At 43.7% G+C, this 27957-nt stretch overlaps 1 protein-coding gene across 4 annotated transcripts in view; it reads right to left on the bottom strand.

Annotated features, from left to right (window-relative positions):
• Window positions 1-27957, bottom strand: part of NR3C2 (nuclear receptor subfamily 3 group C member 2) — a 470603-nt gene that overhangs the window by 112732 nt on the left and 329914 nt on the right. For all 4 annotated transcript variants that reach the window (XM_068279226.1, XM_068279217.1, XM_068279219.1 and 1 more), the window contains exon 4: window positions 4421-4537. In XM_068279226.1, the coding sequence (XP_068135327.1) occupies window positions 4421-4537 (117 nt within the window). The remainder of the gene's footprint in view (window positions 1-4420; window positions 4538-27957) is intronic.

Raw genomic sequence — 27957 nt, 5'->3', positions numbered from 1 at the left:
AAAATTATTATCTAATAGCAGCAGACATTTATTTAATTATTGTCACAGCATGAGTCACCAAAAGTATAGCTATTTTCAAGCAAAATTTAAAATAATAATATATTCTTTTAACACAGCAAAGAAACCAGTGCTGTCTTTCTGTATTAAACACAGCACAGTATAACACGCCTTTTGTACGAATGACAACCCCATTCAACACAATTCCACCATTCAGCTAACATAGAGTTTAGTAGATTACCAGCATAAATTCTCATAGAAGATGTATGAAAGCTGCTAGACTTCACAGGGCTAAGCAGGGTCTTTTAATGGAAGGGCAAAAAGTGAATTTTTCTCAGAGTTCACAATGACAGATGCTAACTAAAAGGGAAATCACTTAAAATGGAGTGTGAATGTTATGAATAAATGCATATCACACATCTATCCCATAAAAAATAAATAATCCCTACTTTTAAATAAAAAAGTTCCCTTACAAGTTCCTGAAATAATGCTTTAAGTTAAAAGTCCACAGTCTCCAATATTGACTTGGACAACCACCATCATAATATTAGAAACTTCTACTCAGCAATTTTTAAATAATGTCAGAATGGGCTGTCAACTGCTGTCTTCTGACAGGGATTGGAACTTGATACCTCAGATGACAACGCATAGCCGATGCTCTACAGATCCTTCACTAGCCACCAGGCTAATGACAAATCTCTACAGTAAGCCTCCTGAAGCTACTGTTACTAAGGGAAGGTGGGTACACTTTTAGAAAAGAAAAAAAAGCACACCATATGGTCACATATTTGCTACACTTACTGGAAGTTGCGACACTAAATTTCTCATATTATTAGTAAACTGGGCAAATTTGAAGGGACAAGGGTTAAGGAAGTACCCATTTCTCCATGGTTGGAGTTATCTTTTAAAACAGTTAATAAAGATTAATTATTTAAGAAAAAGTCCTGGCAAAATTACACATTTAGTAAGGGCCGTTTATGACCTATTTGCCTGGTACAAATGCTGGTTCTTTAAAAGTTGACAGGAGAGCTACTAAGATCCCAAAATATCTAAAACACCTTTTGGTCACATAAAAGGGGTAGATGTTTGGACACAATGGCCAAATACTGGGCATAACAATACACGAATACAGATTATATACTACAGGTACTCTATCACCCATACATGGGCCACAAGATACCATATTACTGTTCCCTGTACCACGGTAACACAAGATACAGACTTTAACGGATGAACTCCACCACAAATACATACTGTAGTAACTTACTAAGCACACACAACAGGCACATACTAATTATGTGCAGCTATCACCAATAGCAGGCAGATATGATTGGTATTTAAAATATTGCCAACAATAGGCAAATATCAATAAAATGCACATAATACCATTGGGCTCTAAATGAGCCCATTTAAAATACAATGCCACAGCTAATCAATCATTTCCGGGCACTTTTAGCTGGATACAGTAGGGAGTTATAAACTGTAATATGTACCTTAGAGGGTATTACTAAATACTGACTGTTGGAACTTTAACATATACCAAAATTGTGCTCTGGCTTGTTCCTCAGTTTTAAAGTTTATATTGGAAACATGTTTTTGTTTTTTAACCTTTTCGGGACCGGCCACCTACCCCCCCTTAAGGACCAGGCATTTTGCGCGGGAAGGGGGTGCGCACATTTGGGGGGGTCAGGCGGCCGGATCCCGTCTGTGGCTGCCTGGATTTGTGTCCCCCCATGGTGGCCTGGGCCCCCCCCTTCTGCCAGGGGCCTTCACTTACCTTCCAGGCTCCAGCGATGAGCTGCACGGGACCCTCTTCTCCGGCCGGCATCTCCGTTCTGTCTGACGATCAGTTCCGGGTCGCCGCTTGATGACGTCATCAAGCCGGGACCTGGCGCTGACGTCAGACGGAGCGGAGATGCCGGCCAGAGCGGAGGGGAGTGCCGATCGTCGCGGGAATGGCAGGGAGGTGAGTGGATCCTCTTCTTTTTCCCCCTGCCGCCGCAGCTGTCAAACTGATCACTGCGAACCGACGGCGATCGTAGTGATCACGTGATCAGTAGCCATACGCGATGGCTGCTGATCACTCGGGGGAGAGGTCGGCTGTCATATGACAGCTTAATCTCCCCCTCCGGGTGCGCACGATCGCGTCGGGAGCGGAAATTGCGGGCCGGCGTAGATTCTACACCGCATCAGGCTAGAACAGCCACAAGTGCGGCGTAGAATCTAATGCACGTGGTCCCGAAAAGGTTAAACACTGTTTCCTGAAGTCGTTGTTTACTACTTTTCACTTACAAAAGATTACTAAAAAGTAAATAAAATAGGCTGTGGTTTAGCAATATGTGTGATGTGTCATGAAGATCATAATGTTTGTCGTGATATGTCACAACATAAAACATTTTGAGAAACACTGGTATAGGGGCACAGCTGGAGCCAATACCAGGGGCATGTTTGCTACCTATACTGGGGTGGGCACAGTTCAGAGAGGGGCGCACTTTGGGTTCTCCGCCTCTAGTGCTGGAGAACCTTGTCCTGGCCCTGCGGCTCACTCCCCTAGTGCCTACCTCTCTCCTTCCCTATGCAGAGTCCTGATGAGAGGGTAAATGAGAGGTTACTCACCCAGCTCTCGGCATTCCACTGACAAGAGCTGCCTTCAGTCAGGGGCACCTCTACCTACCTAACACTGAGGTTCCTCTAGCTACCTTATCCTTGGCGGCACCTCTAGTTACTTTATACTGAGGGTACTTCTGGCTTCCTAATACTAAGGGACACCTGTAGCTACCTATGACGTTAAGGTACAGCTGGGACAGCCAGCATTCCTGCAGTGCACTTTTGTGGAGGTTTGTAGGTTCATGGAGGGCGAAGTGTAGGGTACCAGGACATCTGTGCCTATAGGCTCCTGTGAGGTAAATCCAGGCCTGCTCACACTGGGCACAGTAAAGCATACAGTCAATGGAAAGTATGCTTCACTATGTGTTTTGTGATAACGCTCTGTATGCACTGCGTTACCATGCCACACGCCGTTATACCACAAAGCTCCTGCTGCACTGTAAATGATGCACAAGTGGTGCATTGCAGTGCAGTAAACTGCATTACAAAGCAGCTATTACACTGCACCACACCACTGTGAATGTGGCCTCAGGGTAGGAACCCACTAGGGCATTTTTGGCAGCATTTTGGGACAATTAACAGGGATTCCCAAAAAGGCTTTGCCAATGAAAGTGAGTGTGAGTTGTGTGTGTGTGTGGGGGGGAACCCATAAGAGCGATGCACATGTAGCACTTTCAGTGTGTTTGTGCTCTATACAAAGTATATCAGCGCTGCATAAATCGCTTAGCAAAGTGATTTTTCAGCGCTTTGGAGGGCCGAGTGATTAGCCTTGTAATAAACATAATTATATTACCGGGTCTCTGTATTTCCTTTTTCTGTCCGTAGCCCCACCCCCTAAAGAAAGAGGTCACAGGTGCTTTTCTGATTGGTCATAGAGAAGCAACTATGACATCTTCCTATAGGCGGCGGGTCTACGGGCAGAAGCTGGACATCCGACACCCGGTAAGTATAATAAAGTTTATTTAACGGATACCCGAAGTGACATGTGACATGATGAGATAGACATGGGTATGTACAGTGCCTAGCACACAAATAAATATGCTGTGTTCCTTTTTTTCTTTCTCTGCCTGAAAGAGTTAAATATCAGGTATGTAAGTAGCTGACTCAGTCCTGACTCAGACAGGAAGTGACCACAGTGTGACCCTCACTGATAAGAAATTAAAACTATACAACACTTTCCTAGCAGAAAATGGCTTCTGAGAACAGGAAAGAGATAAAATGGTGAATTTCTTATCAGTGAGGGTCACACTGTAGTCACTTCCTGTCTGAGTCAGGACTGAGTCAGCCATTTACATACCTGATATTTAACTCTTTCAGGCAGAGGAAGAAAAAAAGGTACACATCATAGTTATTTGTGTGCTAGGCACTGTACATACACATGTCTATCTCATCTTGTTACTTCGGGTATCCTTTAAAGAAAAAAACCCCAAATTGCAAACATCCTAGGAATCGCTGCACACAGCGCTGCAGTGATTTTAAAGAGCTGCAGCAATTCCTAGTGGGTTTCTAGCCTCATAGATGTTATAGCTTAGGAACCTTTTCCTTGTCGAATTTGAATTCTTAAACTATTCAACAACTAAACTGCAAATAAAATACATTAAATCAAAATGATAAAATCAAAATCCCATGATGTCAACATGTTGTGCTATTTATATATCTGTTCCATTAATTATTGGATGATTTTCCATGTCCCCTTTCCAGACATGTACAGTACATAACAAAAAAACACAACAATTTGGACCCAGCACTGAGTGAAGCAGCTATTTGGGAATGCACACATTCTATTTCTACAAGTGTGTTTATTGGATTTCCTTACCACCAAGATTCATGCCAGCCTGGAGACACTTCTGCAATCTGCATGCAGGACAGTTCTTCCTTCGGATTTTGTCAATAATGCAGTCGTTCCTTCCTGCGCATAGATAACTGTGCTGCCCTGAAAATACACAAGGCAAGAATTACTTTCTCTCAAATGGTTTCACATCTGAAGTGCATACACTGCTTTGTAAATCTTCACTTCAAGATTAATAAGATTAAAAAAAGATGAGCCAGTCAAAACTGATGAGAAATGGGGAATGGAGTGACATCAAAACGAGAACTTGGATGGAGTACAGAAAAACACAGACAGTGATGGATACAATGCAGCTCACAGGGAAATATATATATGTACGTTGGAGAAACTGTAGTTTAACAAAGAAAAATCATTTACATTTGATATTATAATGTCATTACTGTGACATTTTCTCAATTACCCTTTTTTTTATTCTACCTATCTCTGAATAAACAGTCAAAGTACATCCAAATGGCAGGCATCCGAGGGCAAACACATAAACGTAGATTAAAAGCTCAGACTTCTATGTTCTATCTGAATCTGTAATTATGAAATATAAGCACCAATAAAGTTACGTAATACACCAAATATATTTCTATAATGCGACATTCTGTGGACCTATTTGGTAAAGTACCGTACATAAAATGTGCTATGAGGTACAATGTGTGGCAGAACCTAGCAATAAATCAGCATTCCTTATAATCCACTTTCCTTTTAGTGCACAAGTGAGTGAGGCCTGGAACCCACTAGAAAGCGCAAAGGGCAACCGCTAGCGATTTGTGATAACGTTTTGCAAGCAATTTTGGGAGTGATTTCCCTGCTCCGATACAATTCATTACAATGGAAACACTACCAGAATGCTGCATGTCCTGCGATTGCAATTTCCTTAATCGCAATCACGCTAGTCGCAGGGGTGCCCATTAGGTAGATCGCGATCTATTGGTAGATCTCGATCTACTGGTAGATCGCGAAGGCCTTCATGGTAGATCCCGACCCCACTACATTTTCCATTCTGTATATAGAAGTGTGCTCCTAAAATTGTACATAGGTAGATTACTTTGACTTGATGATTTTTAAAAGTAGCTCACGAGCCAAAAAAGTGTGAGCACCTCTGCGCTAGTGGAATCTGTCCCAACCATTTACATTGGCAGAGCATTTAGGGAAATCGCTAGCGATTGAAAGCACTCCCTAAACGCTCAAAAAAACACTCTAGTGGGTTCCAGGCCTTAAAAAGACTGCGCATGGGTGTTGTGGGTTACTGCAATTTGTAAAATTGCTATAGATAGTCAATTAAGTCATACAAATGCTGGCTTGAATGCAAATGTACAGTAATACAAATTGTATGCAGGTTGGAACTGAGCCAATATCAATAGACAGGAAGTGCATTCGATTAGGCCATTTGCCAACTGCATATAATTTGCATTAAAACTGAATGTAAGCCAGAATTATTACCATATCATTGACCATCTCTATGTATAGTCCTGTGTCATCCCTAACGTTTTGTTCATGCTTCTGCATTAAATACATGTATTTTTGTCTATCAATTTATTTCAGACAGAAAACCCCATTCAGTTCTATGTGGTTGTGGTTTCTCATCATATATCTGGATTAAAACACATGCTATCCCTTAAAGGGACACTTAAGTCAAACAAAAAAATGAGTTTTACTCACCTAGGGCTTCCAATAGCCCCCTGCAGCTGTCCGATGCCCTCGCCATCTCCCTCCGATCCTCCTGGCCCCGCCGGCAGCCACTTTCTGTTTCGGTGACAGGAGCTGACAGGCTGGGGACGCGAGTGATTCTTCGCGTTCCCAGACACATTAGCACCCTCTATGCTGCTATATGGTATATGATATATGCTATAGCAGCATAGATGGCGCTATTGTAGCCAGGAACGGGAAGAATCACTCGCGTCCCCAGCCTGTCACCGAAACAGGAAGTGGCTGCCGGTGGGGTCAGGAGAATCGGAGGGAGACGGCGAGGGCACCGGACAGCTGCAGGGGGCTATTGAAAGCCCTAGGTGAGTAAAGCTCATTTTTTTTGTTTGACTTAAGTGTCCCTTTAAAGGGGCACTACAGCGAAAAATTGTAAAATGTAAAATATGTGCAAACATAGACCAATAAGAAGTACATTTTTCCAGAGTAAAATGAGACATAAAGGACTTTTCTCCTATGTTGATGTCACTTACAGTAGGCAGTAGAAATCTGACAGAAGCGACAGGTTTTGGACTAGTCCATCTCCTCATAGGGGATTCTCAGGAATTTAATTATTTTCAAAAGCACTTAGTGAATGGCAGTTGCTCTGTCCAAATGCCAAAAAACTGTGTACCGAGCAGGGAGGCTGGCCAGCATCATTGTTTAAATCCTTTTTAGGGAATATCTTTACAAAGAATAAAAACCTTGCTGAGAATCCCCTATGAAGAAATGGACTAGTCCAAAACCTGTCGCTTCTGTCCGATTTCTACTACCTACTGTAAGTGACAGCAACATAGAAGAAAAGTAATTTATGGCTCATTTTACTCTGGAAAAAAACATATTTATTTATGTTTGCACATATTTAAAATTTTACACTTTTTTGCCATAGTGCCCCTTTAATAAAATGCAGTGCTTTATAGTACAAGCCAGTATGGGATAAAATGCATATATTTTTCAGCACCATGCAATGGCCTGTATACACAGTGGAACAATGTCTCTGACAAATATCACACATTTCGAGGTGACATCCAGTAATTCCAGCCTTTTACTGTGAATTGTGAAAACCTATAATAAGAGCCCCTCTGACTACTGGTTGAGGGTTTCCATGTCAAGTTTCCACAGGGAAGGAGAGATTGAGGAGGCATTATGATGAAAGCTAAAGTACCAGCAGACATTGGGGGCATTAACTAGATCAAGACACCTTTGCTAATTTCCTGTGCCTCATAGGTTGTCTGTAAAGAATGCTGTCAAAATGGAAAACCATGTTCATGTCTATTGTTTCTTCCTTTCTGGTAAAGCAATGCCAATGTGTGTGGCTTCCTGCTGGGACTCTCCTGCTGCACCACTTCTGCAACTCTTTGGAATCACTCTTTGAAATTGGATTCCAAAAGCGCTAGGCTAATGTTAGCCCATGCATAAATTGCAATTGTCAGTCTTGCAGCATTCTGATTTTTCCGGAGCAATCCCTAGCTTGAAAATCACGCTGAGAAACACTGTACTTCGCGATTTTGAAAATCACTGTGATTTCTGAAAGCTCCAGTGGGTTCTGAGCCTAAGTTGTCAACTAGCTAAGCTTTTTCTTTATCGCTTTGTCAGCAGCTCAAGTTCCACAAAAGCAGGAACATGCCTGAAATATTCAGTAACTCAAGTCGAATGGGATCAAAGGAATACTTATCAGGAAAATAAATAAACCTACAAGTAATTTACGGCAGAGCAATTAGAGCTGTATTTAATGACAAGCTATGAGGGCCACTTGTCATCAAGATGCCAAGAGACATTTGTGTTAACAAAGAGAGCGCTAATCTTTAATTTTATAAGTGCATATCACAAACCATAATGACATGAGACAAAGATGTTTTAAGCCCCATTTACACGGGATCGCTTTACTAACGATTTCAGCAGTGCTTTCAATCAGTGGCGATCACCAGCATTTGAAAAGCGCTACTGCAATGTAAAGTGTATGGCAGTGTTACTGCAGCAATCACCCTTGATTATTGATTTTCTGACATTGCAAACAAGGTGCATGCAGCATTTTTAATGATTTTGGAGCAATTGCGTTTCAATATTAACCGGTTCCAGACATTGGCTCATATTGACCACAGGGTCAAGAGCCAATAAAATAGTCTCCTGACCGGCTGACAGAGCTCTGCTGTCATAGCGACGGGAGAGCATGCGATCGGTGGTAGCAATCGCTCCAAAATCGCTTTCCCATACAGTAAAAAATTGTGAGAAAATAGTTTTGTACAACACTAGCAATTTTGCTAACATTTTGCAATTCCTAATATGAATGGGGCCTTAAAGTGTCACTACAGGAAAAAGGTTGTATTTTATAAAATCTTTTTGTACATGAGTCAGAAACCCTATCAAATTATTACTGCAATCCCTTGTTTACCGTTGCCAGGTCTATCAGTGTATATTTTTTGTGCATGGTGCTCCACCAACATCTCAGGAAATCTCTGCATGAAACAGACAACCATTATCCAGAATTAAACAAAATGAATTTCCAGGCCAGGCCACATTGTAATCAAGAGTAATTAGTCTCTGAATGTAACCATGGTATTATTCTGGCTCACTTGAACTACTCCATCTATAATTGATCAACTAGAACAGGGGCAACAAAATAGAGTAAAATTCACTAAAAAGTGTTTAAAAAGGAAGTAGTTGGTGACCTTACATCCCCAAAAAAGTACCCAGAGGGTCAAAATTCAGCTCAAATAAAACCTTAAGGTACTCCGAGCTCAACTTAAAAAGGAAAATAGTACTCAACTGGGGCTTTCTCCAGCCCAGTGCTGGTCGGGAGGTCCAACGACGGCATCCCGGCTCCTCTCCTAGAATGGCTGACCGGCGGCAGCCCGGCACAACTCAGTCGAGTGTCGGGCTCCTTCTTCCGTGTATGACGCGGTTGACGTCACCACGCTGGCCACCTCGAGTCATCGCGGCGGCCGGCGTGAATGTACTGCACATGCGCGATTAAAGCGTGCATGCGCGATTAAAGCACGCATGCGACGTACTGCCGCGCCGGCCGCCATGATGACGCGAGGCGGCCGGCGTGGTGACATCAGCCGCATCATATGCAGAAGACGGAGCGGGGCCTAGGAGAGGAGCCAGGCCGCCGTCGTGGGACCTCCCGACCAGCACTGGGCTGGAGAAAGCCCCGGGTGAGTACTATTTTCCTTTTTAAGTTGAGCTTGGAGTCCCTTTAAAATCATATGCTCCAAACAGGCAATGCGTTTCGCAGGTATTCACCCACTTCTTCAAGCCTGGTGTGAGATACCCAACGCCAACTATAAACACCAGCTTAGGTGAACTACAGCAATGGATGGGTGACAACTGGCTGAGACTAAATGCAGATAAAACTGAAGTCCTACTTATTGGAGGGCAGCGCTTGACAACAGTACAACTTCACTTGCAGTCTTCATCACTGGGAATAGGAGGTACATGTGCGTAGCCTGGGAGTTCTAATTGATGGGGATTTAAACTTCAGACCTCACATCTCTGCTGTGGTGAAATCATCCTATTTTCAAACATAGCAAAAATCAAGCACCTCATCCCCCAGAAGATGTGCCAACCTTAGTTCATGCCTTCATTACATCCTGACTGGACTACTGCAATGCTCTGCTCTCTACACCGGCCTTCCAAAAAAGGACTTGTAGCGCCTATGTAACGAATGGTGTCAGCACACAGAGAGAATTATTATTGGTGATCTGCAGTATCAGCAACAATACAGATATATACCCGATTATTGATGATCTGCAGAATCACCAATAATACAAGTATGACTAACCTCTGGACACCTGATAAAGTGTAAGTGTTTTGGTGAAACAGTAGGCTGTCCCCCATGGGGCGGGAGATGCAGATAACAATGAGCATGGACCACCTGAGGAGCAGGAGGCCCCTGGCTGTGTGTGAACTATCTCCTAGGAGAGGGGATAGAGATAACCTGCGAGCCAGTGATTCCCTGCAATACTGGGAATCAGACTATCTCCAGCCAAAGGACTCCTAAGGGATAGAGCCCTTGACTGGACTGCCGAGAGGCCTCTCTGAGGAACAGGAGGTCTCTGCAGCTACCTGACACTCGGCGGGGTAGTGTCACAGGTAGTACAGACAGACTGAACACTCAAGGTATGAGTGACAGCCATAAGGGTCGGCCAGGCCAGGTCGGCAACACACGAGCAGATAAGGTACAGAGACAGAAGGCTGATTCCGTAACCAGGTACAGGCAGGGTTTGGCAACAGGTAGGCAGATATGCATAGGTACCAAATCAGAAAGCAGGAGAGAGGTTGAGAGAGCAATTGGTCATAACAGACAAAGCGGCGGCCTAGTCTAGAGTGTGAGGTCCGTGGTCTCGACACCCAGGAACTAGTCTAAAGTATAACACAGCAATGACACAGTATTCCTAAGCTTGGGTGTGAGGTCCTTGGTCACAACACCCTGGAACTGGTCTGAAGTATAACACAGCAATGGCACAAGCGTAATCTGGCTAAGTGTGAATTCCCAGGTCCACCTGGTTCTAACACACTGTGGGATCTGACTATGGTCTGAGTGCTCACACGTATGTATTCGCAACGGCAGACAACCTGAGACTGACCAGAGAGATCTATATATAGTGCAGCGCTCCTCAGCGCCACCCAGCGCTACTCAGCCAATGACAGTCTGCGCTGGGATCAGCTGACCAACCTGATCAGCTGATCCCTCTCCTCCTGGCATAAAGGTCCTCCCACCCAGCGCACGCGCGCGCGTAGCTCTCCATCTGTGTGCACTAGAAGGCTCAGACAAACCAGACATATGCTGCTGTGCGGAAACCGCCGGTCTGCCCGCCGCCAGACCGCGCGGCGGCATCTCCGCAATCCTTTACATCCTACAGCTGATACAGAATACTGCTGCCAGACTGTTAACCAACCAACCCCGTCACTGCCACATAACATCAGTCCTGCACTCCCTTCACTGGCTACCTATAAAATGGAGGATCCTGTTCAAGATTGGCCTACTGACATTTAAATCACTACATAATCTGGGACCTGGATACATGAAGGAAATGTTGCAGCTGCGTAGCAATCCCTGCAATCTCAGATCCACAGGTTCTAATAATCTAGTCATACACAGAGTCCCCCTGAAAACTTTTGGTCCCAGAGCCTTCTGTCATGCTGCTCCTACATTATGGAACTCCTTATCTCAGCAGATCAGGACAGCTGCATCTCTGGACATGTTTAAATACAGACTGAAAACCCACCTGTTCAGTCAGGCATTTGAAGAAATATAATCTTGTTGTGTTAATACTTCATCCTACTACCAATTACTGAATCTGAGAGAGCCTAAGCGCTTTGACTCCTATGAGAGAAATGCGCTATAGAAGTGTTATTTTTATTATAAAGAGCAGCATTTCTAAACTCTTTGCTAGGATAGCACCTAGAGCAATAAGTGAAACAGGGTAGTAAATGAGCATGCTAACAAATACAGTACTCAAAGAGTTCACTGACTATTGGCCAATGAATGAAAATACATTTGGTACTCCTTCATTCTGGTAATGTGCCACATGGGCAGAAATCAGGGAATTAGAACACAACTTCAATCAGCATCCATTTATCATTAGAAAAGATGGTGGGGATCCAGTCTGCTAACTAATGCTGAGTGCATACACTGTACAGCCATAGGGAGGAGGGGAAAAACATCTATTCTGTAAAGAAAACAAGAAAATAGACAGCAGGCAGGTTCTTTTTTAGCACCTGTTATAGCTGTGCATTGTGGCACTGCTTTGCGTCAACATGTCCTAAAAGTCTAACTACAATTAATAAAACATACTACTTTTAATCAACTACTATGCCCATTTTTTCTACTCCTTTTGGATTTAAATTATAAGCAACAAAAAATATTCAAAAGCACATAACAGATAAAAATGTGGAAAATGTATCATCTGACATCTTTATAATGAACTGCAATTTGAATCTTTCCTTTAACATACTATGCTTAATTTCTAATCCATTTCCTTTTAATTCCAAAGGAAAATTGGTGCCTTTTTCTGTTTGTTTTCTTTTCAGGCAGCCTGAACATGTTTAAACTGGAGCGAAGGAGTTTAGTATCCAATGTTTCAATCTCTCCTTATAATAATTAACCAGTTAGAAAAATGTGCCAGGCTGTGAAAGTCGGTGGGCGAATGTCCCACACAAAAGGTTTGGCATGGTAACTTTTCTCAGCCCAAGTCAGTTTCCTGCTTTCCACAACAAGTGCAGAGATGGTAAAACAGAGTTATGTAACCGCCATGTGATGTCGCCTAACAGAAAGCCTGGAGCAGAGACGTCTGTTGCCGGGCAGCTTTAACTCAGGGAAAATCCTTAAAGGGAAAATCTAAGAAACAAAGTTACAAAGTTACATACAGCTCCATAATTTATTTTTTAGTTTGTCATTACTCATTAATATCTTTAATAATTATAGCAGCAAAACTGGAAATCAGAGGCAGTGATATGTGTTTTTACCACCCAAACTCATATTTTGCAATTGAAGTTTTAAAGCAGGGATGTCAAACTCCAGTCCTCAAAGGCTGAGGTCCTCACATTTATGACACAGCTCAAATGAATTGATGGGACTGAATCAGGAAAGGCATGGTTCATAAAGTAGAACACTTTTATCCATGAATCAGTCTATCCTAAACACTGATATATACATTACCCTCTCCAGAATGAAGCAGAAAAGTGAATAGAACATCTTATGGATTGATACAATAATTAGCGATCCTTCCATTGTGGTCTGCCTCTCTCCAAACCCACCACCAAAGTGTGCCATCCCTTCCAAATAATAGGGAAAGTCGTTACATCTACAGATATTGGTGGGTGCCGGGTGGTAAACCATGAGACAGAAGTACAGCTAGAATTGTCTATGGTTGGGGTATCAGAAGCTACCCTTCCTAGTTTACCATCCCACCCAGGAAATAAGATCAGTCAGTGCAGGAAGTGAGGGCACACTATGCTACAGCATAAAAAGGTGCAGAAGCTGGACTACCATATATACTACTGCTCTGATCTTGAACAATTGATGCTGGGGATGTTAGATTATCTCCACCTCAAAATTAAGTGGAAATATACCATTTTGGCACTTGACAGCTGGAGAGAACATAGGTGATGAGATATGGGATACTGTATGTACGGTAAATAAAGACTACCCTGGCTGTCCGTAGTGTTCATCCCCCACACACAACTCTGGGTACAGACAGGGAAAACCTCTACGGAGGGCCTCTGAAAAATGCTATTAGGGCTGAAAGTGCACCTTATAAGTACATTTGTCCTTTTGACCCAGCAGCATCTAGCCCCTAAGTTCCCAATCTGTTGCTTTTATGTGCCTATTGTGCAACCCTTAGACTATTGAATCTTTACAGTACATTATGTCATGTCAAATTCTGACTCACTTTTCTCAACAAGAAGGTCAAACAGGCTTGGAGCTTTCACTATGTATGTGCACTATATGTAACTATGCATTCCAATCCTTAAGGATGAAGTGACAGGTTGTAGACTAGTTCATCTCTTCATAGGGGATTCTCAGGGATTTATTTATTTTCAAAAGCACTTAGTGAATGGCAGTTGCTCTGTCCAACTTCCAAAAAACTGTGTAGCAAGCAGGGAAGCTGGCCAGCATCATTGTTTACATCCTTTTTAGGGAATAGCTTTATAAAGAATAAAAGCCTTGCTGAGAATCCCCTATGAAGAGATGGGCTAGCCCAAAACCTGTCGTTTCTGTCAGATTTCTACTGTCTACTGTAAGTGACAGCAACATAGGAGAAAAGTAATTTATGGCTCATTTTACACTGGAAAAAAACATACTTATTTGTTTATGTTTGCACATATTTTACATTTTTCGCCATAGTGCCCCTTTAAGTATGTGCTGAGAAGACCTCATCTCCAGAGAGCAGAAGAGCATGCAGCAGACAGCTCACAGCACATCATTATGTTCCAAGTACTGTTTTCATCATCACTGAATTGTAGCGGTATACTGCTTCCCTATCCCTGTCTGTAAATCCCTTTTCTTTGTAAGGCATGGTTTACACGCGCTTTCTGTGGTGTCACATTTCGATGGTGCTAAACGCTTCTTTGCAAATGACCAGAGAAGCAAATGAATACCACATTAATCAACCAGGGGGGGCGGGGGGGGGGGGGGGGGGCGGGGACACAGAGGCGCCACACTTAGCCAATCCTGAATGCTGCATGTAACATCCAGGCCAAAATGAGATGACAAGATTGAGTGTGGCATAAGTGCGAACAATGGGAAAAGCCAGTATCAACGTTTAATGAGATTAAACAACGAACGCCAAGCACCGCGATCGGCAATGGTTCAACGCACAAGTGAAAAGCAAAAGCAGTGCATTTTTAACCTTCCTGCAAGAAACATTCCAGTTGCAATTTCTACAACATTTTCTGACAACAGTCATCAAAGGACTCCTGATACATTCAACTGACACTGCATTTGATAACTGAGAATCAAATGCAATCAACTGCAGAAATGTGAACAGGTTCTCGGTTTTCCTCTGGAGATTGGTGTATCTGAAACTGTGACTCCTGGCTCTAGTGAGACAAATGTTGGTGTTAGTAAATGCAGAGATCAGCATTGGCTGCAATTGTCCGTTATCCCAGGAAATGCATCAAAGTTCCATTTTAGCATTTTTCAGGCAGTGAAATGAGGCAACTACATTTCTACACTGAAATTGGAATATGTATTTCATTCTGACATCAAACAAATTTATGATTAGGTCTATTGCACAGTTTGAGTTCCTGCAAAATGCGAGAAGAACATACTATTTTCACTCATTGCTGGACACAGCAAGGGTCCACTTTCCACCTAAATACATAAATAAATGTGTGAAAAACACAGGGCATACTTCAGTGTGGGCCTTGTGATAAGGCACTGCACCTTTTCTGTGCAAAATTCACTTTACATGAAAGGTTTTAACTATAATACCCAAGTAGAAACCATGTGAATTTTCGCTGACAAAGCACAAAATTGATTCATTTTGCAATCATTTCTTTTTACAGGTTTGACAAGTCAGTACACCACATCCTTTACAGAATACATGACTAACTTGAGACAAAATTAAAAAAAAAAAAAAAAAAAAACTATTCAAGCAGCTAAATTACTTAACAATTACCATATGAACATAATTTTGTGTTGGTTAACTTTGCAGCTATCTTACTGTAAATGATACCTTAGTGCTAAATATTTTTTTTTTTAAAAAGGGAGCCTATTGTGTGTGGGGGGAGTTGTGCAGATGCTTGCTGCACCTCCCATGCCCTGGTCTCTCCCTCTGTCATCTAGTAATTGTCCACATTTTTTACTTCATGGTCGGCACAGTTGGAGCCCGAGAACGGAGGGAGACATCTGGGCATAGGAGGTGTGGTAAGCATCTGCACAACTCCCCCCACACACACAGTAGATGTATTTTTTGTAAAATATTTAAGGTTAAGGCTAAGGTTTCCTTTAAAGGGAACCTGAAGTGAGCATTATACGGAGGCTTCCATATTTCCTTTTTGAACAATACCAGTTGCCCGGCAGTCCCACTGATCTACAGTATTTGGCTTCAGAAGTGTCTGAATCACACCAGGAGCAAGCATGCAGCTAACCTTGTCAGATTTTACAAAATTGTCATTTTTTGACCCATTGATCTGATGGTAGATTGCATGTACCTAGCATAAAATACAATCAAATAGACTAATTCTGTTAAAAATAAGATGCAAATATATTTATAGCCTTTTTTGGCCACTAGGCCTTGCTTGACTCAGAAATTGCCAAATGAACAACTCTATACTTTAGTTTGGGTCAAATGCTTTGTACAAATTGTATGTTATATATAAGCATAATATTATTGTAACTGTGACACACCGAACTAAATCTTATAATGTGCACTGTAGTTCTTGAGCCAATGCATTACCTCTTTCTCTGTATGTAGTATTTATGTTTATAAACAATAAAATTATGTGTTAAAAATAAACATATTTGAAAATGCATTATCCATATCCACTTCATCCCTTAGGGTCGGTCCACACTTGTCAGGTTGCAAATTGGAGTGCATTTTAAAAGGATCAGTTTTTCTAAAAACGGATCCCTTTTTCAAAATGTTGTGCTTTTGCAGCGTGCGTTTCCAGTCCGTTTAAACATATGTCAAAAAAGTGTCCTTCCTTCCTGTGAGTTTCTATTGGATAAAGAGGTCCGCAAAGATGATGCTGAGGGGAGGAGCAGGCAATAGGCAATCTGCTTTGGCATCCGTTTTGTGTGCAAAAGTTCTCTGTGTAGAGAGAGATCTGTTTTTGTGTTGCCTTTCATTGCCTCCATGGGTATCCGGGCTCCGTGAAAATCTGCAAAATCCGCAGTCTCTATTCAGTTTTTTTTTAAAATGGAGCCCACGGATCCGGTTTTTCAAGTGTGTGAAGATGGACACTATTTTTAATATTGGTATCCGTGGCTCCGTTTTTGTCCAGGACAAACAAACGGAGCCATAGATATGGTTTTGAAACAAGTGTGAACCGAACACAGGATTCACCTATACCTGCATACTTTCTGTGGTGGTCTCTAATGTAAAATGCAGAGTAACAGCTGTTTTTCCTGAATGTATAAAACCTATTTGTAAATGTACAGTCACCACTGTCAGGTGCAGCCTAAACAGGCAGCTGTTACATTATATACACACACATTACATTTTTGTTGCCCAGGATGATTGTTTGTGACTGTCTTTGGTGAAAATCCACTGCAAGTAAGTTATTATTTACAGTGATAGACTGCACTGTATACATCTTGGGCAGCTGCTGCTGCAGGTTCCAGTACTCCTAATTCTGCCAAGCAACTCTCAATATAACAGGACAGGCTGCTTTGGAGACAGATGATTAGTGTGTCTGTTCAATGATCAGCTGTAGACTGTTACTAATAACTACAATGTAGCATAAGAGCATTCACATGAAGTGCCTGTACTTTGCCTTGGAGTGTTGAATTCTCTTCACAAGCATTCCGTGGACAGGGTAGTTCTTATATTTGTACCTTGATGAGCTCCTGCAGAATAACCATTAAATGGCATGGCCAAGAGCCCCTTCACCAATCACTTCCTGTGCTGCAGACTTCAATCTCTGTAGCTGCAGTCTTCTCAGAGAGTTCTGTCTGTGTCACACTTCTTGCAGTCTGAACAGCCTGCTGGTGTAAGCCAAGCAGCAGGCAAAGCAAGTAATTTGGGTGCTAGCGGCGCTTTGGTAAAATGGAAGCCGCATAGACAACGCATAGACAACGCTGTTAATTGCAGGTAGCGGCACCCAGGGGGTAATCTGGGCACAGTGGGCAGCTGATAAATAGTGGCATAAGGCTGGGGCTATATAAATCAAATAATAATAAGGCAGACAATGCCCAATAACTAGCAAAGGAGAGGGCGTATTTTGCGGTGTAAGCGGCTAATTGCAGCCGGAGCGATAGGCATTGTTATAGGGAGTGTAAGCATGAGAAAAGGTTAGGTTTAGAGATAAATAACAACGGATATTGTGGAGGAGGGGGTGGTTAGTGTTAAGCATCAGTAGAGAAGCAGGTTAGGCTAGGTGTTAATAAAATATCTGCAAGAGTAACCAATATTTTGCTATCTGAATTAGCCATTGCCAATAGTAGAATATAGGTAACTTTACAGATATTCTATTAGCGGCTTTTCTCAACACCCAAATTACTGCGGCACCCCTTTTTAAATGTATGTGGCAGCAGGAGCCCAATTTACGCCAACGTGAATAGTGGGTAAAGCAGGAACCTATTGGGTCCTATTCTGAGCCAGGAGGCTAATCTGGGTCTCAATCTTCACAACCTGCAGCTTAAGGCCCCTGAGATGCTTGAAACCCTGAGCAGTTGCCATTTTGCTGCTATGGACGTCCCAGCACTTGTAATCCTTTAGGATTTTTTTATCAAAAATCTGCTAAGCCGATTCAACATCCTGTAAATTGCTGAACTCACAGAGAAAATGACTGTCCATTCCCGAAAACCACATGCCATGTCTCTGCCAAGAACAGTAGAAGTCCTTTTAAAAAAGAAACCTCGTAATATTTGACTTTGTAAGATATGAAATTAAAGCACTGCAGCTCCAGAATTTCTCATACAGCCAGAAGAGTTGCAAGGCTTTAGGTGTGATATAAAATACAAACACATTTTTCTGTGTATATTGTCTTCCCTAATGTTATTTTACACTGTGGCAAGAAAATGAGCAGAGACGTCACTATGCACAGCTAAATGACATTTGATTGAGTAGTCTGTGTGGGCGGAAAACTTGTTTTTCATTTTTTCCCCTCTCTCTCTCCCTGCTTAGCAGCAAATTGTCTTAAAATATCAGGCACTGTCACGTCAGTAAATAACTTACTGTAGCCCTTTAATGTGCTGCATGTGTTATGCATTGCAGATCAGAAATTTAGCTTTAAATATGTATACAAGAAGAAGGCCTAAAATTGCTTGTAAGTTGTCTAATTGTTAAATGCTTTAAGCTTGCAAGACTATGTTAAATGTATTTTCTTCATGGAAATGTATTCTAGAACACAGTTTTGTCATTAAATGTGAATGTAACCAGTCTTAAGCCACACAGGAAATGGCCAATTTTACTCTAATAGGTCATTTAGAATAAACAGAATCAGCGCACCTCCTTTGGTATTGTATTAAACAATCAGTGTAAGGCGGCCGACACACAGCCACACCAAAAAAGGCCAGCCTGAGCGGGCAGTGCAGTGTCCACTCCAATGGTGCTTTGCAGTCTGGCTAGAGTCTGATGTGTCCACCCCCCCCAGCTTCTGTGGGAAATGCACCTGCTGTCCAGAAAAAGTGTAAACATAAAATTTTGCCTTACAGTTACCACTAAGGATCCGTTGGATCCTTTGTGAAATGACAAGTGTGAACGGATCCTATTAATAACATAGGATATGTTGGGCTTGTTTCACAAAAGCGTGCTGTTTTAGCACGCCAGTGAAAAGCCCCTTAGCACGTGCAAACTGCCTCTTCACGCGCTAATATGCGAGTAAAAGTTTGTGTGCGTAAAGTTCAGTGATGCGTGCGTAACGTTTTGCGCACAGCGATTTGCGTGCAAAATCAGCCGCTTCATGCTAAGTAGCGCGATAAGCATACTTTGCACGCAAAGTGGCTGATTTTGCACAAAGCGTAAGGCGTAGCGGGGTGCGTGCGCTAAAATAGTAGGCGAACAGCAACAGCTTTGCCCGTGCAACCTACTTAGCACCCTAGTTTGCACGTGCAAAGCCTTCACACGGGCTAACTGAGTTAGCACTGGTTAGTGAATGAAGCTCGTTGACTGTCATTTTTACAATCTGGTGGGAGGGAACCACAAAGTCGGGAACTGATCAAATACAAAAGATACTGCAGTCTTTTTTTTTTGGGGGGGGGGACTACGACTACGAGTTTGACAACTCCAATTTGTTGTATGTGTTGTGAGCGCAAATGGTTAATGACTGTTGGCATTGTTCTTAAAGGGAACCTAACATGAGAAGGATATGGATTTTTCCTTTTAAAATAATACCAGTTGCCTGACTCTCCTGCTGATCCTATGTCTCTAATACTTTTAGCCAAAGCCCCTCAACAAGCATGCAGATCAGGTGCTCTGACTGAAGTCACACTGGATTAGCTGCATGCTTGTTTCAGGTGTGTGATTCAGCCACTACTGCAATCAAAGAGATCAGCAGGACTGACAAGCAACTGGTATTGTTTAAAAGGAAACATCCATCTCCCCCTCAGTTTAGGTTCCCTTTAAATTGGTCCTAAAATCCTCCAGTTAGTTTTAGATTAGGCTGGCTGCAACAGAAAACAAGAAATCTGGGGAAGCCTGACCTGACCATGTATATACAGCTTTTCCCAGGAAAAGTGCAGGTGGGCATGGTAAAATGGAGAATGCCAGATTTTGATTTGTTGGTATTAGAAAAAAAAGAACTTAACTGGAATTCTGGGTGGAGTTAAAGTGAACCCAAGGTGGAAATAAACTGATGAGATAACCAGCTGTATTTATCTTCCTACTCCTAAAAATAACTTTGTTTTAGATATCCCATAGTTTTATTTTATATTTAAACATTTACAAAGTAGATTGAATGTTTTGTTGCCTCTGCTCATGGCAGCCTATTAAGACCAAGACTATGACCATTGTTATCTCCCTCTACTCTCAGAAGTTGTATTCTGCCAGGAAAACTTTTATGGCTGCAATTAGCTTATCAGTGATGTTTACTATATTCACGACAAGGTACCGACAAGACCGAAGCTGTCACTTTCAATGCTAAAAAAAAACCCAAACTCTTCAAGCAACAAAATAAAACAAGTAAAACAGTCTCGTTATTAGTATGTTTGCGCTGTACATATTATTATTATTATTTAGTATTTATATAGCGCCGACATCTTACGCAGCGCTGTACAGTATATCTATCTATCTATCTATCTATCTATCTATCTATCTATCTATATATATATACTGTATATATTGTATTGTCACTAACTGTCCCTCAAAGGAGCTCACAATCTAATCCCTACTGTTATCATATGTCTATGTATGTATTATGTAGTGTAAGTACTGTAGTCTAGGGCCAATTTAGGGGTGAGCCAATTAACTTATCTGTATGTTTTTGGAATGTGGGAGGAAACCGGAGTACCCGGAGGAGACCCACGCAGACACGGGGAGAACATACAAACTCCTTGCAGATGGTGCCCTGGCTGGGATTCGAACCGGGGACCCAGCGCTGCAAGGCGAGAACGCTAACCACTACGCCACCGTGCTGCCCACATACATACACGTGTTTATCTCATCATGTCACATGTCACCTTGGGTACACTTTAAACCGAATTGTTATGTGAAAACCTTCTGGTGATAAGTATTAGGAGAGGGTGAGGGGGAGACTTTGAATGACAGGGCCCCTACCATTCTACATTTCCTATAGTAATACATACATACTGTATAAGATGTATATTCGGCCCAGAGTAAAATGCACTATAAATTACTTTGTTTTCTATGTCACTTACTGTTACTTACAGTAGATAGTAAAAATCAGACAAATCTGGTTTTGGAGTAGTTCATCTATATATTTTTCTATGACAAAAGATACAGTGGTTTGCAAAAGTATTCGGCCCCCTTGAAGTTTTCCACATTTTGTCATATTACTGTCACAAACATGAATCAATTTTATTGGAATTCCACGTGACAGACCAATACAAAGTGGTGTACACGTAAGAAGTGGAACGAAAATCATACATGATTCCAAACATTTAAAAAAAATGTAATTGTCAGACAACAGAGGCGCCAGAAAGTGTAAAAGAATTCCGTTTAAAATCGGAGGGATGTGGGTGGAATCACCTCCCTTAAGCAAAGACCAGCCAATGAGCTGTAGACAAACAACAGTATTGTTTATTGGGGCTTCTCCAGGTTATGCAACGCGTTTCACGGGCAAAACTCCCGCTTCATCAGGCAATCAAAACGGAGAAAAACATTAGTAGGTCATATCCAGGTTAGAGGCGCTCTAACCTGGATATGTTTGTCTACAGCTCATTGGCTGGTCTTTGCTTAAGGGAGGTGATTGCACCCACATCCCTCCGATTTTAAACGTTTTCCAAACGGAATTCTTTTACACTTTCTGGCGCCTCTGTTGTCTGACAATTACATTGAATAAGTCCACCCTGGGTGGAGGGGTGCATCCCCATCTCTTTCTTTCCTGTCTACAGAGAGCGACATTTTATACCTGAGTGGGGTCAGGTTATAATTCTCCCCACCTGCCGTTTTAGTGGTTGCCTGTGTGGTAACCCAATTTTGTGAGTATATTAATTACTGATTACTTTTATTTTCGATTATTCTAACATACTACACCATATTGGGCTCTCGGTCTCATTTGTCTTTTTATAAGTCATTTAAAAAAAAAATAACTGCAAAGTGGGGTGTGCGTAATTATTCAGCCCCCTGAGTCAATACTTTGTAGAACCACCTTTTGCTGCAATTACAGCCAGTCAATTACAATTGCCAGTCTTTTAGGGTATGTCTCTACCAGCTTTGCACATCTAGAGACTGAAATCCTTGCCCATTCTTCTTTGCAAAACAGCTCCAGCTCAGTCAGATTAGATGGACAGCGTTTGTGAACAGCAGTTTTCAGATCTTGCCACAGATTCTCGATTGGATTTAGATCTGGACTTTGACTGGGCCAGTGGCGTCCCTACCATGGGGCGGCCAGGAGCGCTCCGCTCCGGGTGTCAGCTCCAGGGGGGGTGTCATCAAGGCCTCCCCAGAAGCCTTGATGACACAGGAGGGGAAGCAGCGCTGAAGGAGGGGTGGCAGCGTCGGCGGGGAGGGGGGAAATACCCCCCCACATCTCCCTCACCTGGGTCCCCTCCTTCGGCGCTTCCCCTCCACGGGCGCCGGCAACGGGCACTGACAGGGCGGCTGATAGCCGCCCTCAGTTTACCCGAGCAGGGCTACGGGAAGATGGCCGCCGAAGCCCGCACTGGAGACAAAAATAGACGGCAAGATGGCCGCCGACGCCATCTTGCCGTCTATTTTTGTCTCCAGTGCGGGCTTCGGTGGCCATCTTCCCGTAGCCCTGCACTGATGACGCAGCAGGAGACGGCGCGGGACATTCAAGAGGAGCTGCGGAGGCTGCCTGGGATTCGGAAGAGAGGTTTCATCTGCAGGTAAGTGAATGGTTTTTTTTTCTTTTACAGGTGCACCGGCCCGGCCACCCACCGCTGCTGCCCACCTACCCACCGCTGCTGCCCACCACCTACCCACCGCTGCTGCCCACCTACCCACCGCTGCTGCCCACCTACCCACCACTGCTGCCCACCTACCCACCAGGCTACCCACCGCTGCTGCCCACCTACCCACCGCTGCTGCCCACCTACCCACCACTGCTGCCCACCTACCCACCAGGCTACCCACCGCTGCTGCCCACCTGCCCACCGCTGCTGCCCACCACTGCTAGCAGGCTACCCACCACTGCTGCCCACCTACCCACCGCTGCTGCCCACCTACCCACCACTGCTGCCCACCTACCCACCAGGCTACCCAGCAGGCTACCCACCGCTGCTGCCCACCTACCCACCGCTGCTGCCCACCTACCCACCACTGCTGCCCACCTACCCACCACTGCTGCCCACCTACCCAGCAGGCTACCCACCACTGCTGCCCACCTACCCACCACTGCTGCCCACCTACCCACCACTGCTGCCCACCTACCCACCAGGCTACCCAGCAGGCATCCCATCTACCCACCACTGCTGCCTACCTACCCACCAGGCTACCCAGCAGGCTACCCACCACTGCTGCCCACCTACCCACCACTGCTGCCCACCTATCCACCACTGCTGCCCACCTACCCACCACTGCTGCCCACCTACCCACCACTGCTGCCCACCACTGCTGCCCACGTACCCACCACTGCTGCCCACCTACCCACCAGGCTACCCAGCAGGCTGCCCACCTACCCACCAGGCTACCCACCACTGCTGCCCACCTACCCACCGCTGCTGCCCACCTACCTACCGCTGCAGCCCACCTACCCACCACTGCTGCCCTCCTACCCACCAGGCTACCCAGCAGGCTGCCCATCTACCCACCAGGCTACCCACCACTGCTGCCCAACTACCCACCACTGCTACCCACCTACCCACCACTGCTGCCCACCTACCCACCAGGCTACCCAGCAGGCTGCCCACCTACCCACCAGGCTACCCAGCAGGCTGCCCACCTACCCACCACTGCTGCCCACCTACCCACCACTGCTACCCAGCAGGCTGCCCACCTACCCACCAGGCTACCCAGCAGGCTGCCCACCTACCCACCACTGCTGCCCACCTACCCACCACTGCTACCCAGCAGGCTGCCCACCTACCCACCACTGCTACCCAGCAGGCTGCCCACCTACCCACCACTGCTGCCCCCCTACCCACCAGGCTACCCACCATGCTACCCACCTACCCACCACTGCTGCCAACCTACCCACCAGGCTACTCAGCAGGCTGCCCACCTACCCACCACTGCTGCCCCCCTACCCACCACTGCTACCCAGCAGGCTGCCCACCTACCCACTAGGCAATCAGGCTGCTCACCCTTAACCACCTACCCACCAGGCTATCAGCTTGCCAACACTCAAATCTGCTACCGATATTGTGTATTTTGTGGTCAGATCTGCTACCGACATTGTGTATTTTGTGGTCAGTTTAACTACCGTCATTGTGTATTTTGTGGTCAGTTTAACTACCGTCATTGTGTATTTTGTGGTCAGTTTAACTACCGTCGTGTATTTTGTGGTCAGTTTAACTACCGTCATTGTGTATTTTGTGGTCAGTTTAACTACCGATATTGTGTATTTTGTGGTGAAATCTGGTGCTGACATTGTGTATGTTCTGGTCAAATCTACCGCAAGATTGAATGATTTTTTTCTGGTCAAATCTGCCGACATGATTGAATGTATTTTCTTGTGAAATCTGCTCACATAACGTGTAATGTCTGGTGAAATGTTCTCGCATTACGTGTATTTTATGTTGAAAGCTTCTGACATTTTGTGTATTTTCTGGAGAAAAGCTGCGCAATGATGTGAATTTTCTGGAGAAAGGTTGACTAAAACTTGGGTGCACTTTTAAATTAGCTCCGCCCCATCCGGTCATAGCCACGCCCATTTTTTCGCCGCGGGTGGACCGTGGGTGGGGGGGTGTCTTTCAATACCTAGCACCGGGTGTCAAATGCCCTAGGTACGCCACTGGACTGGGCCATTCTAACACATGGATATGTTTGTTTTAAACCATTTCATTGTTTCCCTGGCTTTATGTTTAGAGTCGTTGTCTAGCTGGAAGGTGAACCTCTGCCAGTCTCAAGTCTTTTGCAGACTCCAAGAGGTTTTCTTCCAAGTTTGCCCTGTATTTGGCTCCATCCATCTTCCCATAAACTCTGACCAGCTTCCCTGTCCCTGCTGAAGAGAAGCACTCCCAGAGCATGATGCTGCCACCACCATATTTGACAGTGGGGATGGTGTGTTCAGAGTGATGTGCAGTGTTAGTTTTCTGCCACACATAGCGTTTTGCATTTTGGCCAAAAAGTTCCATTTTGGTCTCATCTGACCAGAGCACCTTCTTCCACATGTTTGCTGTGTCCCCACACATGGCTTGTGGCAAACTGCAAACGGGACTTCTTATGCTTTTCTGTTAACAATGGCTTTCTTCTTGCCACTCTTCCATAAAGGCCAACTTTGTGCAGTGCACGACTAATAGTTGTCCTGAGGACAGATTCCCCCACCTGAGCTGCAGATCTCTGCAGCTCGTCCAGAGTCACCACGGGCCTCTTCACTGCATTTCTGATCAGCGCTCTCCTTGTTCAGCCTCTGAGTTTAGATGGACGGCCTTGTCTTGGTAGGTTTACAGTTGTGCCATACTCCTTCCATTTCTGAATGATCACTTGAACAGTGCTCCGTGGGATGTTCAAGTCTTTGGAAATCTTTTTGTAGCCTAAGCCTGCTTTAAATTTCTCAATAACCTTATCCCTGACCTGTCTGGTGTGTTCTTTGGACTTCATGGAGTTGTTGTTCCCAATATTCTCTTAGACAACTTCTGAGGTCATCACAGAGCAGCTGTATTTGTACTGACATTAGATTACACACAGGTGCACTCTATTTAGTCATTAGCACTCATCAGGCAATGTCTATGGGCAACTGACTGGACTCAGACCAAAGGGGGCTGAATAATTATGCACACCCTACTTTGCAGTTATTTATTTGTAAAAAATGTTTGGAATCATGTATGATTTTCATTCCACTTCTCACGTGTACACCACTTTGTATTGGTCTTTCACGTGGAATGACAATAAAATTGATTCGTGCTTGTGGCAGTAATATGACAAAATGTGAAAAACTTCAAGGAGGCTGAATACTTTTGCAAACCACTGCATGTGCCCAACACTGTTTATCATGATGGTAATAACAGTAATAATAATAATATTAGATTTGTGAAGAAGTTGGAAACAAAGGCCTTGTCTTCCTCATTCGTTTAGTCGACTCTGACTCTTGTGTGACCATATGTACTACTTCACGCCAGATATGCCTGTTAAAATCGCTGCTTCTTTCAGCTGTTGAATAGGCATGTTCATGGTGAAACAAAGGCAAGGCCACCTAAAAACTATGTGACCAGTCATTTCCAATCAAAACATGTAAAAAGGCCCACAGAAATAAGAAATCTATATTAATGACAAGCAGAACATCTGTAACCACAACCTTTGTCAACATGGTTTTCTAATTTATTTACAGACCTATACATCCCTTCCTATTAAACTTTTTGCTATGCAATATAAAGCTGCCTTTCTGCACAAGGCTACAGTCTTTTCTGACACAAGTTACCATGAAAAAGATCGCCTGTAGTTTTCCAGTACAGTGTTGGGGAGGAAGCTGGAGTTTAGGAAGCTGTAGATAAAGGCAATTCTTTTCTGCTTTTACCAATTACTGGTCTGTGATCTCTGTTACAGACCTATAATAAATCACTAAGAAGAACCATTATTGTGTTAGAACCTGTAATTCGGCTTTGAGTTATAAGGTAAGTTGAGGCAGAGCTGGTCATGATACAGAGGTTACTGTTAGTGATAATAAATGGGTCTCTGGTGTGCAGCTTTTAAATTGCATATCAGCTGAGACAGGGTGCTGCTGGAACTTTTTCGTTGCTTTTGTTGTGGCTCCTAATGGTTTCTGTTACATTGGTGCTAAAGTATTTGCTTCAAATATATATAACTAGAAAAGTAATAAAATGATGTTAGTACGTAAGCTATTAAATTACATGTTTTGTATATACACGCGCGTATAAGCCAAATTTTTCAGCATAAAAAATGTGCTGAAAAGTTACCCTCTCGACTTACTGTATATGCGAGTCAGTGGAGCAGAACGAATGGTGCAGCAGGTTTTGTTACTGGAGTGACAGGATTGTGTACTAGTGAACCTGCTCTTGCCAGCTGCCTCCCTGCTGTGTTCGTGCCCCCCCCCCCCATCCCCTGCAACATGGTGTGCAGAGTGCGCTGCTCAGGACTACCTGGCTTGTCCCCTGGCTTGTGGAGTGGAGTGTGCAAGCAGAGTGTCAGCGGTGCAATGAGCTTCATTCTTCCTTTGTGGCAGTCGCTGTGTCTCATATCTATGACGCCATCTAGTGGCAGCTTGAGACACAGCTGTATGATCCTGGGGCATATCTGGTTATGGGGAGGGGGGCTGACTTGTACTGGGGGAACATCTGGCTACTGTAGAGAGGGATATATTGGGGAGGGGCTTATACATGAGTCAATCCGTTTTTCCTGGTTTTTGAGGGAAAAGTGGGTACCTCGGCTTATACACGTGTCGGCTTATAGGAGAGTATATACGTTATGTTGATATAGAGTGTGCTTTTTTCCTTTGCTTTCCTGGTGTATTTTGTTTTGTACTCTATATTGGGGAGGGGCTTATACATGAGTCAATCCGTTTTTCCTGGTTTTTGAGGGAAAAGTGGGTACCTCGGCTTATACACGTGTCGGCTTATAGGAGAGTATATACGTTATGTTGATATAGAGTGTGCTTTTTTCCTTTGCTTTCCTGGTGTATTTTGTTTTGTACTCTGTAATTTCTTTAATCAGTTAACAGTCTATATTTCAATAATCTGGAATAGTTCTATAGGATTACAACAATATGGTAAAGATTAGAATTTCTCTTAATATGTTATATATGTATCACTGATTCACTGACAGGTTTACAATCTCAATGTTTTTTACTGCTTTCCCAAGAATTATTGATACTCCCACTCCACTGCCATCTCTAAACAAATTCTCAAAGCTGAGCTACATGGGCAATATAATTAATTAGGAGTATATGTTTTACCTCTAGCT

Source organism: Hyperolius riggenbachi, chromosome 1 (genome assembly GCF_040937935.1).
Source record: "Hyperolius riggenbachi isolate aHypRig1 chromosome 1, aHypRig1.pri, whole genome shotgun sequence".
Classification (NCBI taxonomy): Eukaryota; Metazoa; Chordata; class Amphibia; order Anura; family Hyperoliidae; genus Hyperolius; species Hyperolius riggenbachi.
This window is presented reverse-complemented; position numbering and strand designations above follow the sequence as displayed.